The sequence below is a fragment of the Sciurus carolinensis genome, chromosome 16 (assembly GCF_902686445.1).
Source record: "Sciurus carolinensis chromosome 16, mSciCar1.2, whole genome shotgun sequence".
Lineage (NCBI taxonomy): Eukaryota > Metazoa > Chordata > Mammalia > Rodentia > Sciuridae > Sciurus > Sciurus carolinensis.
Window position 1 is genome coordinate 39178576 of NC_062228.1, and position 17810 is coordinate 39196385.

A 17810-nucleotide genomic window follows, 5' to 3' on the forward strand; every position below is an offset into this window, starting at 1 on the left:
TTCCCTGCATATTGATTGATTCAGTCATTGATGGCAGTATGATGTGTGGATTTTTTTTTTTTTTATAATTTGGGTTATAATTATCTATTTTTTGCTCAAATTGTTCCAGCTTTGAGTTTTGGGGGATCTTCAGCTGGCTCCTCACTACTTTGAAATATGCATATGTTCCCATCAATATGTGCCTTTAAAAAATAGATATATATGGTATATACATATGATATATACATTTCATAGAGATACGAAATATATATATCATAGTGTGTGTGCTAGTCCTTATTTTTTAGGACAAAATATTCCAGAATCATCTTGTACATTATGGGCCCAGTCTTGAATCAGTCATTTCTCTGAGGAGTCTTGGTTCCATTATATTTCTTTTAGGTGCTAGGGATTGAACTCAGGGCTTTGCTCTTTCTAGGCAAGCACTCTACCACTGAGCTGTATATAGCTCTTTTTTAAATATTTTATTTTGATACAGTGTATTGCTAAGTTGCCCAGCCTGGCCTTGAACCTGTGATTCTTCTGACTCAGCCTCCTGAGTAACTGGGATTATAGGCATGTGCCACTGTGCTTGACCTCTTTTTTTTAGATTGGTACTAGAGTTCAGTGTCATCACTTCTGGGCCCTCTCTGTTGATAAACAAGGATTAGTATATGCATGTATACTAATCCCTCTCTACAAACGTATCTATATTCTATATAGTAAGCCAAACATAAGATAAGAGTGATGTCTCCAATCTATTACCACACTGATCAAAATTCGTTTTTAAAATAAGTACATTTTTTGAGTAGCCTTTTAAATTAAAACCCAAATCACAGGAAATTTAAAACCTGAAATTATTTGTACTAAGGATATTCCAAAGTGTTTTAGCATCTTTGATTAGATGGATGAATATTTTTTAAAAACTGAAAACATAAATTATGTACCTGATTGGAACCATTCTTGCCTATTTGGAATTAGGAAAATTGAAAAAGAAATTTAATATATGCAATTGAGAAAATGGCTCTTTCTGTAGGCCGGGGACTTGTTTCTGTACATTTGTACGGATTTCATTGGCCCTGCTGGTCTCTTGAACTTGGAATAAGGTGACTGAGGGTCCTGGGCCCCTCAATTTGCAGCTTCGGGGCAAAGCCTGGAGCAGCAGGTGAGGACTGGGAGGGATTCTACTCTCAGGTGGACACCAGACCACCATGGGGTTCATGAACTTGCTGCTATCACCATACCTGTGAATTCCTCCCAAGCAGGCAGAACCACCTATGGGGGCTAAATTTTAACATACCCCACTGACCATTTCCCACCCACAAGCATGCATTGTGCAGATGTCCTTGGTTTTAAGGATTCCAGTGGGCCCTGGTTTGGGTACAGTGGGGAGACCTGGTATTATTTGGAGCTTCCTTGGTACCATGGGGAGGCAGCTCCTCCCACGCCCTGTGTGTGTGAGGCGCCTCTGAGAACTACTTCTCTCCACCTTTTCACCTGGTCCTTTCTAGAAGACAGCACCATAAAATATGCAGTGCACCTGTCTGGGGTAGATTAGATTAGAGTTGGTTCTCTAGATGGGCACATTGTGGATCTGTGGGTTCAACCAAACGTAGACCAAAAATATTTGGCAAAAAGTTCCAGAATGTTCCAAAAAACAACACTTGATTTTGCCATGTCCTAAGTGCCATGAATAAAGTGATCCAGGAACATGGCCTCCTTCAGTCTCCAGCATTAGCACACATCCTCAGTCTCTCTCGCCCTTACTGTTTGTACATTGCCCGCCTGGCATCTGGTCTGCGTGTCCTGTAGTGAGGTCTAGGATGTCCCTATGATGGTTGGGTCTGTACTGGAGGAGTACAGACTTTTTTCTCTTGTTGTTGTTCCCTAAACAGTACAGCATAGCAACTATTTTTATAGTACTTAAGTTATATTAGTTATTATAAGTAATCTAGGCATGATGTAAAGCATGTGGGAGGTTGTAAGTTATATACAAACATAACTGGCATTTTGTATAAGGGACTTGAGCATCCACAGATTTTAGTATCCACAGTGGGGAGTTGGAGTCAGTGTCTCCCAGATACTGAGAGTCAACCATTCTCCTCAATTCCAATTCCAATTCCCACATCCCAGACTTCAGTGGGCTTCTGGAGACCACGGTGGTATCCAGTGCCCATAAGGGTAGTGGCCTGGGATGACCATGTAGCATCTCTCTCTCTCTCCCACACACACATGCATACACACATACACGGTTCACATCCTTTTAGTGGGGGCATGGACCACCTCTTGGAGCATCTTCAGCTCCTAATTGAATGTCCCACTCCGTAGAGAATCCTCTGGCAGGGCTTGCAGACAGGACAGGAGCGAGCGGAAGACAAGCATGTATTTAGCAACCACCTGATCAAAACCCAGTTCACTGTACATCCCTGACTTTGGCTGGCCATTCACTTCCCTGGGCCAGCTTTTCCCATGTGTGAAATGGGAGGCCCCCTCTGCCATGCTACCTCCCAGCTGGCAGTTGTGAGGAACAGTCAAGGCATCACCTGCTAATGTGCTTGAGGAGTGACATCGGCACGTTTTGATGGAGGGGTGTTCTCAAAGCACCAGGACGAATCACCAGGGGTCGGTCACTGATACTCCCCGTTCTCTCTTATCCGCCACCCACACCTGAGGAGGATCCATCAGTTTGGAAAGTCTGGAGGCCCCAGAGATGCAGCCCCATCTCTTCCATGCAACCAGCTGCCCACGGTGTTGAGCTGTAATTAATGGATGGTCCCCCCAAGGGCAAGAATTTCCCTCTCCCCCTCAGGTACAGGGAAGGAACAGATATTTCCATCGTAGCAAGTAAGAAAAATATCTCGTTTCCCCACTTTTGTTATAAACAATGTACGACTTGCTTTCTCCTTACCCCTCTTGACCCTCCACACTGTATACATATTTATATATTATTCATAGTGGATTAAAAATGAATGTGCTCTTTACCACGGCGCTACGGCGCAGTGACAATACAAATTAACGTATGATGTACTTACTTTTTGCATGGCAGTGATGGGAAATGTTGATGGCCTCAAAGTGAGAGGTAGAGAGAGGAGGGTGAGGGCGGGTGGGCGGTGGGGGGGATCCATCTGCCACCATCAGGGCTCCGGGCGCTGGCTACAGGCAGACAAGGATGGGGGTGTTCGGGGCATCTGTGTTTTGGTGGCGTTTGAGAGGACTTGCCACTTCTTTTCTCCCACGGGATGAGGTCCCAGCTTCCCAGTTGACCTTGTGACCTGGCACCTGCCCACCTCCAGCTTCTCCTCTACCACACTGACCTTTTCCTAGAAACCTGAGCTGACCCCTGGCTCAGGCAGTTCCCTCGGTCCGCGGTAGCATTGAGCTCTCTCCCTTTCCCTTTTCCTGGCCGCTTCTCCTTCATGTTTCTTTACCTGAAAACCATGCGATGGACATCCGTGATGTGCCAAGCTTTGTGCTGGGTGGTAACAGCAATCATCAAAGCAAACAACCAACCAACCCCAGGGAAAGTCCAGCCCCTGACCCCATGGAATCAACAGTCTATCTGATGGGGAAAATAGCCGTGACTGCTTTATTTGTTCAGCTACCGATGTTAGAAGCTGTACTGAGTTTGCTATCATGTGTCTCACGGCCATCTTGGCAGGTTTAGAATAATTAAGGAAGGGCTTCCAGAGGCAGAGACAGGGCAAGGATGAGATCATGGGGTTGGGAGAATTCCAGATTGAAGACATGAGAAAGGATTGTGCAAAGGTCCTGAGGCAGGAAAGAGCATGAAGCATTTGGAGACTAGAGAGAAGTTCTAAGTGGCCCCACAAAAGGTAGGGGCTTTGAGGGAAAGGAGAATGGAGGGATGTTCAGGGTCCTCTATTCCTCTTGGCTGGACTCTGGAAACCCCTAATCACCTCCACCGTGTCACAGTCTGCACTGTCTCAAAGTGCTGTCTTGGGTCCAACCCCTCACCAGTCCTCACCCTGTTCTCCATGGGGCTTCCTTTCAGCACCAGGTGAGACCGCTGGCAGATCCCAACTCAAATTGGCAGAACTTCACGCCAATGAAATGCAACTGTTAATGACTGGTTCCTTTGGGCTTTGAACCTCTCACAGTTTCCCAGAGGCCATTGCCTCAAGGAGGGGCCATCTCTTCAGCTTGAATCAAACCTTCCAGAGCCAGTGGGCACCAGAGCTGGTTGAATCAGTCCTTTTGATGAAGAACAGTGAGGAGCCTCCCCTAATCAAGCTTAGGTCAACAACGTAAGGACAAGAAGGAAGCAGTGACCATAACAAAGACACGCTGTGACACTCACCTAGTTCTCACCTTTAGAAACGCTAGAGTTTTCTCAGGGCTCCCATGTCAGTCCCGTGGTGTGGCACTAGTCCTGCTCATTCTCCAGGTGTGGAAACTGGAGACTTGAGAGACCAAGCTCAAAGTCAGACAGAGGGGAGACTGTGGTTTAGGGCAAGTGTCCTACAAACCTCATGGAGCAGGGAATTAATGGTTGGAACCCAAGTTCCTCACCAGATCTGACCCTGCCCTCTGCCAGGGAGGGGATACCTGAAAGAGCTAAAATGCCAGGCCCCAAGTCTTTGTATTTGGCCAAGGTCATCCCTGGAGTGTGGTGCTGTCAGTGGGGTCAAATTTGGAAGAGACCCTTGCCTTAATGCTATTCCCCAGTGGGGAACTGACCAGAGAGGTCTTTATTCTCTTAAATTCAACTGCCATGAAAGACTGTTGGATTCATCTTGTTTTTGTTTTTTTAACCAGGGATTAAACCCATGGGTACTTAACCTCTGAGACACATCCCCAGCCCTTTGTTATATTTTATATAGAGACAGGGTCTCACTGAGTTGCTCAGTACCTTGCTAAGTTGCTGAGGCTGACTCTGAACTCAAGATCCTCCTGCCTCAGTATCCTGAGTTCCTGGGATTACATATGTCACCTTGTTCTTAAAGTTTCTTCTGTTTCTTAGAAACAGACAAACACTACTAGCTCTTCGTTACCACCTTAAAACCTGGGGAATTACCAATTCCATTTCTAGTCTGACAAGGTGGCACAGAGAGCATGGAGGGCATCCCATTAAAATGGAACCACTGATGGTCATCTCATTAAAGTGGGATGGGTGGAAGTTTGCATGGCTTGTTCTCTGGCCACAGGATGAACTATTTCCATCTAGAGATCTGACTTCCTCCAGATCCACAGCCACCTCAGTGGAAGGCCAGCAAATTCCCAGCTCAACTGCATGGGTCTCTTCAGCTGCATCTGGCTTCAGGTGGCCCTCTTCCCCTGACACAGCTATTTGAAACATACTGTGCCGGATTCCGTGAAGCCCTCACTACTGGGGCTTATTCTCAATCCCTTGCTTATATTCTCTGACCAAAAGCCAACAGACCTCAGTATCATTGTGTTTGCGCCAATATCAGGGGCTTTACATGCACAGATGGGAATAGAAAGTTTGAAACTTTTCATCCCGATTTAGCTGGACTCAGAAATGTGTCAAGTGTCCAGAAGTGCTTTGCATAATAACAGCTTTCTGTTTGAGAATCAAGGTTCCCATCACCAAAGGATCAGGCTTTTACTTAAATTTGATTCTTGGGAGAACAGAATGCTTTCTCTGGACACATCATGGCTTCTCCAATCACCTTCCCACAGAGGAACCCCATGTTTCTTCCCAGCACTTGATCTTAATATTGAGTCTCACGGGAAATTTCCACCAACATCTCAGGAAGATGTGTGTGAGTGTATTAGTATATGTGACAAAATGCATTATAATTATACACTCAGAACATGTGTGTATGTATGCATATGTAAATGTTATAAATAACAGAAATGTATCATAATTGTGCAGAGATGATGTGTTTTATATATGTATGTTTTATCCCATAAAAACACATTGTAATCATAATCCTTGTAAGGATTTTGGAGAATTAAAGGAGCTGAGCATTTTATATCCATTGGAAATTTGTTTTAAAATCAAACTTTCCAAGTTTGCTGCATCTTAACTTTCTTTGTCCAAAGGGGCTTTCATTACCCCTCGACGACATTGCCATATCCTCATGTATGAGGGTAAACATGCAGAAATAAATGTGAAGAACTGTAGAATGTAGGTCTTCAGGGGTGTGTTTGGGAGCTACAATTATTATCTAAAACATTTCTACTTACAAGGCATATTCTAAGATCAGAATTTATTATAATTCCAGTATTGTATAGACTTCCTTCTACAAATGTAGGCATGCATAGCTTTAGATGCATTTACAAATAGATTTCCATCTCACCAAAGTTAAAAAGAAAACCAATTCAGTAATGGTTTGACCGCTGAAGTATCCAAATCTGCCAGAATTATCGTACATCATCTTTGACTCTACCAAGAAGTAGAGTTTCAGAATGTAACCATAGGATAAAATCATGATTAATATTTTAAAATCAATTGGTGGGAAAAATGTACTAAGTGCTTTTATACCAAGTTGGCCAATTCAAAAGGCTCTCGTTGCAAATAAAGGTGATATCTGAAGTTCTTCGTTCAGTGTGCCAAGAGTCAAGTTGCCTGGCTCCTGGGGAAATAAGGTTTGCAGAGAGGGCAGCTTTTCCAATGGTTGCAAGAAGGACTCCTAAATGAAGTTATTATTCAGCAATGATGATAGAAAATATAATAAACAGCTTTGGCTGATGAACAAAAACAGTTGAAGAATGGAAGGACCAATCCGATCTTGGTGAACTGAGATAGACTCAAACAATCCCAGGTATTGGTTGTTTTGCTTGGTAGTTCTGTTATTCTCTTTGGATGGTAGTACCAAAAGTTTTGATTTTATTTTTAGTTTTGTTTTCTTATTACTTGGCATTCTGAACTCCAAAGACTTGTCATCATGGTGATATTCTCCATCAACAAATTATTACCATATGTTAAGTAAAATGGCAATCTAGCCCCAGTTTTACCAGAACCTTGCTATTTAAGACAGTGGTCTCTCCACAGCCAGGTGCCTTTGGTGGGAACATTAAAATACCATCCATTTGTGAGATAATTTGGACAAAACCTTAAAACCTTATTCTTTGTTTTCCTGGTGTCTCAGTTTTTCTGTGTGTGTGTGTGTGTGTGTGTGTGTGTGTGTGTTTGTATGATCTTCTACCAAGCCTTAGGTCTCCAGTTATAAATTTGGGCTCACTTTCTCTGGATCATTTTCCTTTCAGAAGACTTCAAGTCCTTTCTCAGCTAGAGCTTGACACAGCTTAGTGTGCACAGGGATGGTAACTTCATGCATCAATAGTAGAATTTAGGAGGCTCAGTATTCTCTCAGGGCTTCTTGGACAGGAAGGCCTCTTGAAACTCACTGGTATCCAAGGTAGCCCTGACTTAGATCCTCATTCTAGTGGTGAGAATGAGCATGGTTTTCCCTATGCCAGTGCTACCAACTGGCCCTTATCATCGTCTTTTTTCCATTGTTGTAACAAAATCCCTGAGACCGAGTACTTTATAAAGAAAAGAAGTTCATATAAATTAATAATTCTGGAGACCTAAAGGCATGGGATTGGTCTCTGTTTAACTCTGATGTGACTTCTGGTCATATCACAACATGAAAGATAACATCATGGTGGGAACACATTCAAGAGGGACAGATCCCAGGAAAAATAAGAGGGGAGAGATATTTAGGGGTCAGCATTTCTCCTTTTATAACAACTTGCTCTGACATGAACTATTCAGGCTCCCTTGAGGCATGAATCCCTTCTGAGGACAGTGCCCCCAGTGACCTGACCACCTTCCACTAGTTCCCACCTCTTAAAGGTTCACCCACCTCTTGACATTGCCATACTGGCAACAAAGCTTCCAATGCACGAAACTTTGGGGAACACACTTAGATCACATCGGAACCACAGAAGCATCCTAATTCTGTCCTGGCTCTATGCCCCAATTCCAAGATGGCGAACAACAAGGGCCATTTATAGTCCTTGCACAATCCTAGATCTGCATTAGAAATATTAGTCTAGGTTTTCTTCTCCCCCCAACCCAGGACCTTCTCTGTCTGTGGGAGAGGTGACCAAACCCTATGGGTAGAATTGGTAAGTGGGAAGGCAGGAGAGGAATCATGCTGTCAGTGAACCTTTCTCTTCCTTGGCAATTGTGGCACAAGCCCTAGCGACTAATGAACTGTGTGTTCTTCTTGCTCTTGTGGGATGTCAGGAAAAAGCGAAGGCAAGTGCATTTTTCTTGTGCTTCATTTTGTTCTTATCTCCAACATCCAAGATGTTTGCACATTGGCTTTTGCAAGTGGGAAAAGTTGATCAAATTGAGCTTCGTGTTGGGTGCAATGGCAGAAACAAAAGAAGCAAAAATTCTGTCCAAGAACTTACCATTTCTTTGAACAAAGCCAAGGTGAAGAGGAAAGATAATAAATAGTTCAGGCTTGCTCCCTTAGTGCCAGGGGCTGGAGTTGGCACTGGTGACATTGCAGTGGTATGACTCTTGCCGCAGGAATGTGTGGCCTCTCGGGGGATCACTATAAATATACAGGAATTCATAAAGCAGGCACCTCGTTGAGCAGAGCCTCAAAAGAGGACTGGGGGTTTGGCCTGCAGAGAATGGAAATGGTCTTTCAGGGAGAGTAACCCCAGCAAGGGCATAAAGACCCTTCAGCATAAAGCCCATTGGCAGAAGCCATCTGTGAGAAAAGGGACGGAAAGATGGTGGGACTGAACCATGACTCTCCTGATTATTCCTTAGCGGAACGTGGCATCAAGGATTTGGGGCAATGAAATCACAGATTGAACTTCTCCTCCAAGTGCTCACTCTGGTGGCCCTGGGGAGGATGGGCTGGAAATGGGGAAATCGCAAACATGAAGACCTTTCTGCAAACTGCCAGGGTCACAGTCCAGGAAAGAGTTGGTGCACAGTGTACCCGGCTCTGAAGCGGGGATTGAAAAGAGAAAGACTCCACAAGTTGAATGAATTGGTCCTGGAGACCAGTTGGCTATGGGGGAAGAAAGAGAGTGTGAAGCAAGAATGTAGCCTTGGGTGCGATTTGGTAGGAAATTGAGCTTCTACCACCAACATTTGGTGGCTTCTACATTCTCAGGAACTGTTTTGTTAATTATATACACAGGACTTCTGCTATGACTGTTCTAGAAAAGGTGCTGACTATGATGTTTGGATATTTTCTGGGGTAAATGATTTGGCACATTTATTTGCTTGTTTATATTTCTGAGCAAATGAAATCCAGCTATGGGTTTTGACCTCTCTGGGTGCTGAGTGGGACAGCACTCATGAATCCCCAGGAATGGCACATCAAATTCCCAGCATCAGAGGATATGCAATTGCTCCATTTTAAGTTTCCAAACCAGATACTTTACTGGTTCTTTAAGGTGGCAGAATGAGCAGGCCATGATGGTGCATGCCTGTAATATCAGTGACCTGGGAGGCTGAGACAGAACGATTGCAAGTTTGAGGCCAGCCTCAGCAACTTAGTGAGAGCCCATCTCAAAATAAAAAATAAAATAGAGTTGGGAATGTGGGTCAGTAGTACAGCGCCCCTGGGTTAGATCTCCAATACCAAAAAAAAAAAAAAAAAAAGGTTGGGGGCAGAATATAGGTTTCCTGTGCCTCTGTGCAAGGAGGAGTCAGAGATCAAACAGGGAAGATTAGGTGGATTGCCATAAGAATCCTCTGTTCTAAATTAGAACCTTTCTAGAAAAGCTCCATTTCAGGGGTTGCTCTTCAAAATCTACTTTAAAACTCACACTGGGCCTTGATTATCTGATCAGCCTGATTCCTCCGCAGATACCTTCTGCTATCTCCCCTGAAATCCTCAGCTTCCACAAGTCGCCTCCAGCTGAACGTGCCAACCCTACTTTAGAGCAAGGCCAGTTAGCATCCCTCTCACACCTCCCCCTCCCAACACACGCTCCCTGGACGTGCTCGCTTTGCTCCTCAGTAAAGAGTTCCTGGGAGGATAAGAAAGTGAACTGGCTTTGCACTGAGACCTGAGTCAGACTCCCATATGGAGGGATTTATGGTTTTGTGTTCGAGCTAGAATCAGCAAAATATAGTTTGTGGGCTGAACCCACCTATGGTTAGTATAGTCAGCATGTTTTGTATGGTTTTTACATTTTCAAAAAATGTTTGGAAAAAATCCCAAATGAGAATACTTCATCACACCTGAAAATTATGTGACATTCAAATTTCAGGGTCCACAACTAAAGTTTTAAAGTCCCATCCGAAGAAAAGTTGGGGTAGTTTATTTCCTGTTCTGTTCTGAAAGCACTTACAGAATACCATTTACCTCTTGGCCTCAACTATTTTTGTTTTTTAAATCTAACTCTTCATAGAGAAAAAAAAAAAAAATTGCAGGTATTAGGTACTTTCTCTTCTGTCCCCTAAGAAGTCTGCATGAAAAACTCTGGTTTGCATGGAAGTTATTTTAAGTCCTAGTCCCCTGTCTAAGGTACTGGTTGCTTTTCTATCATTTCATATTTGATTTTCAATAAGCATTAAGAATAATACTGATGTGTTGGTGATAATGGTCATGATCCTTTAAGCCTCGAGGTGGGAAGGTGTGAGCACAGAGCTGATCAGCCACTTTTTCTCCCCCTTAGGTCACAGGCCTTTCCAGTGCCGCTACTGTCCCTACAGTGCCTCTCAGAAGGGGAACCTGAAGACCCACGTCCTCTGCGTCCATCGCATGCCTTTTGACAACAGCCAGTATCCCGATCGCAGGTTCAAGCGCTCCAGAGTTGACTCGGAGGCTTCGGGGAATTTTGAGGAGCCTACAGGTCTCAAGGCCGGGAGCTCAGCAGACCTAACAGAGGAGGGCAGCAAGGGCCAAGAGGAGAGCAACTGAGCAACTCACCATACACTGCAATATTATTTCACCCAGTTTTAAGATGATGCATCTCCTAAAAGAGTTTGCTAACTGAATTCCTAGGGGGAAAAAATCATGTACAACCCCCTCCCCACAACTAGTGTATAGAACATTTAAAAAAAAAATTTAAAAGATATCTATATATATATTAAAAAAAAAAAAAATCCCCCAGCCCTTGAACATGGCTGCTAAACTGTTACCCGGCAACAAGTACTTCCAAACAATGCAGGTGGGAGAAAAGTGATTTCAAAAAACGCTTGGTGTCCTTCGAGCTCGAGAAAGCTGGGGTCCCTTCCAACTCGAAAGTCGTCTTTGTCCAAAAATAATGCTCTTAACCGAAAAGCGATACCATCTCAATGATTTAATGTTGCCTTGAAGATGGAGGGGCTGTGTTTTCGTTGTTGAAAACACCTCTATAATCTGACACCAGCTGCTGTCATTGGCCTAGCACCCTAATGAGATGTGTTGGGAGGCAGCTGCGGTGCCAGTCAGGCTGGAGCGGTCCTTGTAGAGAAAATCAATTCACGTGGTGTCGTTCTGCACTCTGGGAGAAACCTTAGACGGCCCACAGCCAGCGCCAGGGCTGACCGGCACTGCAGAGGATTGCCATCTTAAATGTGCATTTAAAAAAAAAAAATACACAGCCAAATGAATCAATGGTCAGGAAGTGTCTGCAGACAAATGTCCATTGCAGGCTTGATGAGTAATTCCTTTTTTTAGATCAAATTGCAGGATTGAGAGACATTTTTTTTTTCTTGTTGCTTTTTTTTTTTTCTTTACTTTTTAAAATTTTGGAGGAATAGGGTTGATAATAAAAAAGATTTTTAAGGGTATATGATATCAATTGCTGTTAGGAAAATCAGCCAACCTTATCCATAGAAAGTGTTGGTGAGAAATTGCAACTATGTAAAAGTGGAAAGATTGTCTTTGATTATGATTTTTAGAATCTTACTTGAATGAAGGCTGTTATGGTCCCCATTATCAGATTTTTCTCATGCGTTAGTTTTTATAAGTGTCGCAGACAAGAAGCACGATTTTCTTCTCCAGCAAGCACTTATGAAATAGCTTGTATTAAAATATGAATCTAAACATCCTGCTCTCTATCTCTGATGAAGAAAACTGTTTGAGTTAAAATGTCTGTTTTTGTAAAACAAATGTGTTCTATATTTTTGTAGATTTTAGATTTTTCTACTGATTGGATACTCCAAATTTATCAAGTTCTGCACCACACAGAGGGAGATTTTGAGGGTCAACAATGAAACACTTAATTCATTTTTTTTTTTAAAGAAAGATTTAAGAAAACTAGTCCAAGGTTTATTCTTGAATCCGCTCGAATGGTATAAAAGTTCTGCCTTTTAACATACTTCTTTGAGTGACATGAAATTGGTGCTGTTGCTTGTGATGGTAGAGAAGTATTGAAGTATTAACTTCTTCTAAAACAAAATCGTTCAGACTTAAAAAAAAAAAGTCAATATTTCCTTGCAGGCTGGGAGCACACAATAAAACCCCAGGGCCTTAAAAACTTTAGCTCTGCCTACAGCAGTTTACAAAAATACTAAACTGCAATCAATGTAAATATAATTCTTAGAGCTATCCTGAGACCAGAAAGATCTCAGGCTAATAAGGAATCCGGTTTGCATATGCTGTCAAAAGGGTGTCATCTAACCGAGGTTTCAGTGTAAATGAGGTCGCTGTGCAACTTGGACCCATCTGGCATAGAGCAGGCTGCTTTCTTGTTTTTCTAGTCTAGTTTTCACTGCCTTACTTAAATCGAGTTGATAAACTTAATGCAACTGTTTCTATGATCCTAGAGAAAGGACTGAAAATGTTATTGAAAACTTTCTGACTGTAGTAAGCTTTAGGATTTTAACTGCACTACTGTGTTTGGTGACTGTGCCAGTCGCTTGCTTTCTGTGTGTTTGCCCCGCCTTTGGTATCTTAGCAAAGAAAAATTAAAACAGAAAAAAAGAAGAAAAACAAAGAAAAAAGAAAAAAAAAAAAAGAGGAAAAAAAGTGGAAAAAAAAAAAAAAAAAAAAAAAAAAAACGAGAGCCACATTCCATTTCTAGCACTTTGGGAGCTCTTTCAGTATTCTCTCGTGTCTTCTGGGCATCCTCAGATGCGACAGGCAATAATTCTGTTTGTGACACCAGGAACATCCCCTCTTCTTTGTGGCGTGCGTGTTGATTCCATTTTGTCCAGTGCTACCGTCCTTATTTCCCCCTCTGACACAGGCCTCTTTCCAGAACATTTGTAACTTGTAATACAAACAAGTGACAGCCGCCGTGATACAGTGTCAGTTTCTGAATGTCATCAGGTTCTCATATCTAAACATGTCAAGTTTTTTCCCTGTAACTTCTGTAGTCTGTGATGCTGGTCATAATACTGTCTACATTCCTACGCAAAGAACAACAACAAAAAAAATCTATCTTGGAGGAAATCTGAGATCAATAGAGTAGAGGATTTTGTTGCTATGCTTGTAACAAGTAGAAGACTTTGTATTTAAAGTTTATTCTTGGTCATTATTTATTATTATAATACATCAGTTGACAGAACTTTATTCTGGTATAGAAAGTATTAAAAGTTGTTTTTTCAGCAATGACTGTTTTCTTTCTGCTGTTAGAATAAAATGTCTTTGAAGCAGACCGGTTTTATCCAGTGTTTTATGCAATAAAACCTCTACCTCCAGATTAAAAAAAAAAAACAAAAAACATCTTTTTCCTACTCGCTTATGTTTACTATGGAGAGTAAAACATATTTTTCTAGGTTGGTCAGACTTTGGCAAGACTTGGTGAAACATCACTTATAAAAAGTCCTGTACTGTTGTGTGGTATGGATGGTCCTTATAGCCTTCTGCTTTATCAAGTTGAATGAGTATCTATGCAGTGTGTGTGTGTGGTGGGGGTGTGTGTGTGTTTGTGTGTGTGTGAGAGAGACAGAGAGAGTACGTGTGCATGCAAGTTCCTATGGACGCTCTATACATCTTTAAATGTTTGCAGACACTGATTTTAGTAAACTTATGATAATACTTACGTTTCTCATTTTAATTATATAAGACACTTAAAGCATTGGGGTCTGTTATTTCCCTTTACTGGTAATAAGTTTTTTTCTAAAAAAAAAAAATCATTATGTGCAAGGAAGTCTTTTACCTCCAAATTATCAAAGGAGAATCTGAATTCTTCCTCTAGAAGAAAAGGAATAGAACAAAGAATAATAAAGTCTGTGGTATCAGGGGCTACAGAAAAGCGGATCCCTGACATTGATTTGAAAGGATTTGAAGTGTATGCTTGAAGCTTGATGTGCAGAGCTTCTTTTTTTTTTTTTTTTTTTTCTTTTTGTGTGTGTGTTGTTTTATTTTGGTCTCAAAAACCAAGCTTGTATAGCGCATGCTGGGGTTCTGGAGTTTGGAGGGCCCTCAAGTATTGCAAGCAAATGCAGTTGCTCACCTTTCATGGGAATTGGTAAACTCACCATGTTTCAGAGGGACTGTTGGGGTCCTTGGGTGAAAGCAGATGAGTTCAATGACATTGTCATTAGTATGAACTGTGTGTTTTTACCAACAACAGGTGAGTAGCAAGGTGACAGTCAGGAGTCAGAATGAACACGTTAGGGAAGGAAGACAGATGGGCAGAAGTTTGCGTGAGAGGTTCTCACTTTTGCCCAAGCCACATCCATAATGGAGAGTAAATCCACAGGGACCAGAGAGACATCATGGTGGCAGGGGAGGAGCTCAGGAAGGATGGACTGGAGAGAGTGCCCCTTTGGTGGGGGGCTGAAGAATGCTCCATGATTGTACATCTTCCCAGAGGGATGTGGCATCATGAGGTACTGGACCCTTGGAATTTTTTTTTTTTCTGTCAAGTCTTCTAATTTTTACATTTTGGTTCAAATTTTATTTAAAAAAAAAAACAACTACAATGCATGGATGAACAAAGTGTGTTTGTATCTAAAGAAAGTAATACTATTCTGCCACAAAAAGGAATAAACAACACTGAAAGATGCTACAACATGAACCTTGAAAACGTTGAAAGAAGACAGTTACAAAAAGCTACAAAAATATAATATGATTTGCTTTCTATGAAATGTCCAGAATAGGCAAATCTGTAGCGACAGAAAGAAGGTTAGTGGTTGACAGGGGTTGGGGGGGTGGGGGAGAGCGTGGGGTGACCTCTAATCAGCATGAAGTTTCTTTTTGAGGTGAAAAAAATGTTCTAAAATTAGATAGGGATGATGGCTGCCCTACTTTGCAAATATACTAAAATGCACTGAATTGTACATTTTAAAAGAGTGAGTTTTATGGCATGTGACTTATATCTTAATAAAACTGTTGTAGAAAATAAAAATAAAATTGGAACTAGGAGGCATTTTTAAGAAGCGTCCATATATATTTTCCCATCAATGTATTTTTGAGCTCTCTAATAGCCATAGACAATTGGACAACTGACTGATAAATTCAGCACAGTGTAAAGAACACAAAATTTAGGGTGTAATGACCTAAATTTGAGTGCTTATTCTATTACTTATTGGATGCACAATCATGAACAATTTAACTATTCTGAGTTCATTGGTCATATCAGTAAAATTATGAGAGTTAAATGCAAGAAGGTGGGGAAATTATGTGCAAATTTTGTAAAGTCCTCTGCAAATGCTTGTGTTTTCTGCCTATTGTGGCATAATAAGTTATGGATAAATTGGATATAATTTCACGCCCAAGAAAAACTATACACTAATAAAATCCTTATACTTTGGAAAGGTCCCTTGTGGTCAGGTGACTGGAAGTCTTCCGCACCCATCCCCTTTAGACAAGGTAAACCTGGATAAATGTCTTGCATTTTTGTTTCCTAATTTCTTCATTTGAAAAGTTGGAGTATTAGTAAGTCTTTTACCATTTTTAAGGGTAGGAGGAAGGTGGCTAGAGAAAGAGGGAATATAATGGGAAAGAATGGGTCTTGGGTTAGATGTTGTCCCATTCACTCCTTCAACAAATATTTACAGAGGACCCACTACATGCCAGGCATTGAGATATGAGAGAGAGATACATTGTCAAGTCGGCCCCAAAGATCACTGTCTAAGGAGAAAACAGACTTTAATAAGATCATCACATAATGAATACAAACTATCTGGAAGAGAAGATTCAAGGAGAACAGTAATACCCTGGCAATGGAAGCCTTCCTGCGGAGGCAAAGGCAAACTCAGAGATGAAGGAGAGCTGACCAGGTGGTGGAAGCTGAGCTCTCGAAGCCCAGGCCATGTGTTGGTGGGGTTTCCAAGTCCTGTCTCCACCTCTCAGGAGCAGTGTGATCTTGGCAGGTCATTACATTTCTTCAAATCTATTGTTCATCTATGAGGTGGAAAATAACTGTTAACAGCACAAAGCTCTTACTCAGGTTAAATGAGAGTGTACACAAAAAGTGTAGCCAATAAGCTGGATGCCACCAAATTGGAAGGACTGTTTTCCAAAATGACAATGGTCAGCGATTCCTGACAAGATGGACATTCTGGTGTCATTCTGTAGGATGTATAGCTTCCTGTCCCTGCTCAGGCAAGAGAAAAGTCAATGCAACACAATCCATATGACTTCTCCAACAGACATATAGGATCTGAGAGGATGGCTGATATCCCTTGCATCTAGGTACCTCGACTCCTTGGGAAGGAGTAGGTAGGAAGAAGTCTCTTGGGCCCAATGCAGGATCTTCATGTGGTTCCAGCTGATCCCTCTGTGAGCGACTGGTCAACACATTTGCAACATCATTTATGGGTGGAGCCTACATAAGGTTTGCCAGGGACCCAGGAGTTTCCCAGGACATGAGTGCTTTGCTGGGGGCCTGGCACATGAGTATCGTTTTCTACATTCTTCTTGAGTGACTGAATGGATGTGTTCCTACCTGACACCCAGGTGAGGAATGGTTCAGGCATGAATTCCTCTTCCCAGTAGCCAGAAGCTGCTGAGCAGTAAGATACTATTTTGTGCTGAGAAACTTTTATAAAGATGATAACCCTGCTGTCTCTTGTATTTTGGGATTTGCACACTTCCCCATCTCTGTTTAACATCTGTATTGTAACAGTATATTATGCAAACCTCACCTGGTGGGTTGTAAGCACAATCCCAAGGAAATTAGTATTAAATATTGTGATCTTCATTTCAAGATAGAAGGGCTGGGCACGTTCCACCAAACTAGAGGTATGTTTCCATGGGGAAGGAAAAAATTCATATTGTAATGCAATATTAAAAATGTCGCCCAGCTGAGCGTTCCATGTAGGGGCTTGTGCAGAGTTTTAATCTCTTCACCTGTTGGTGTTAAGAGAAAGGAGAGATATTGGTGGAGTGGGAGGGGGGAGCAAAGGAGAGAGAGGAAAGGCTTATGTGAACAGGGAAATCACAAGCAAAGAGGAGGGGGAAAATTTAAATGATCCCAGACCGAACTGTTTTGCTGTTAATACAGAAATACAGTGCAAGACACATTTAATGGGCTCTATTTTTTATTATACTATGCTGAATAATTAAGTTTGAGGCTAAGTGTCACATGGATTTATCTTTTAATTAAAAAAGCATGGTTCACGCATATTTGAGTGGTAGTCCAAATAAATGCAATATAGAAATTTATGTTTGTTTATCTAGGTGTTAATTACCTAGAGATTGTTCTGGATTACTTCTTTTTATAAAGTGTCATAGGCTTGTGTCAGAACGAATAAAGCTTGCCCATGGAACCTTATCAATTTGCTAACTATAGTGCCGGCCTGACCTGAGGGGGTGGGGTGCAGGGGAAAACTTTGGAGATTGTTATGTATACACAAGCCCCCATTCAACCCACACCAAATAAAACAGTCGTTTTAGAAAATATTCCTAGGACATAAAGGCACAAATATATCTTCGTTGTTTTACAGCCTCTTGTCCACAGCTATTTATAAAACATGTGATTATTTATGCATCGGGTTATGAGAAGTTCGCTGGGAGAGGCGGTGAAGGAGGCTCCATCAA

The 17810-nt window shown here is 41.9% G+C and overlaps 1 protein-coding gene across 5 annotated transcripts in view; it reads left to right on the forward strand.

Moving 5' to 3' along the window:
• Positions 1 to 13476, forward strand: part of Znf536 (zinc finger protein 536) — a 431720-nt gene extending 418244 nt beyond the window's left edge. For all 5 annotated transcript variants that reach the window (XM_047529031.1, XM_047529029.1, XM_047529033.1 and 2 more), the window contains one exon: positions 10567 to 13476. In XM_047529031.1, coding sequence (XP_047384987.1) covers positions 10567 to 10811 — 245 coding nt within the window. In that variant the 3' untranslated portion in view covers positions 10812 to 13476. The remainder of the gene's footprint in view (positions 1 to 10566) is intronic.
• Positions 13477 to 17810: the final 4334 nt, after the last annotated feature.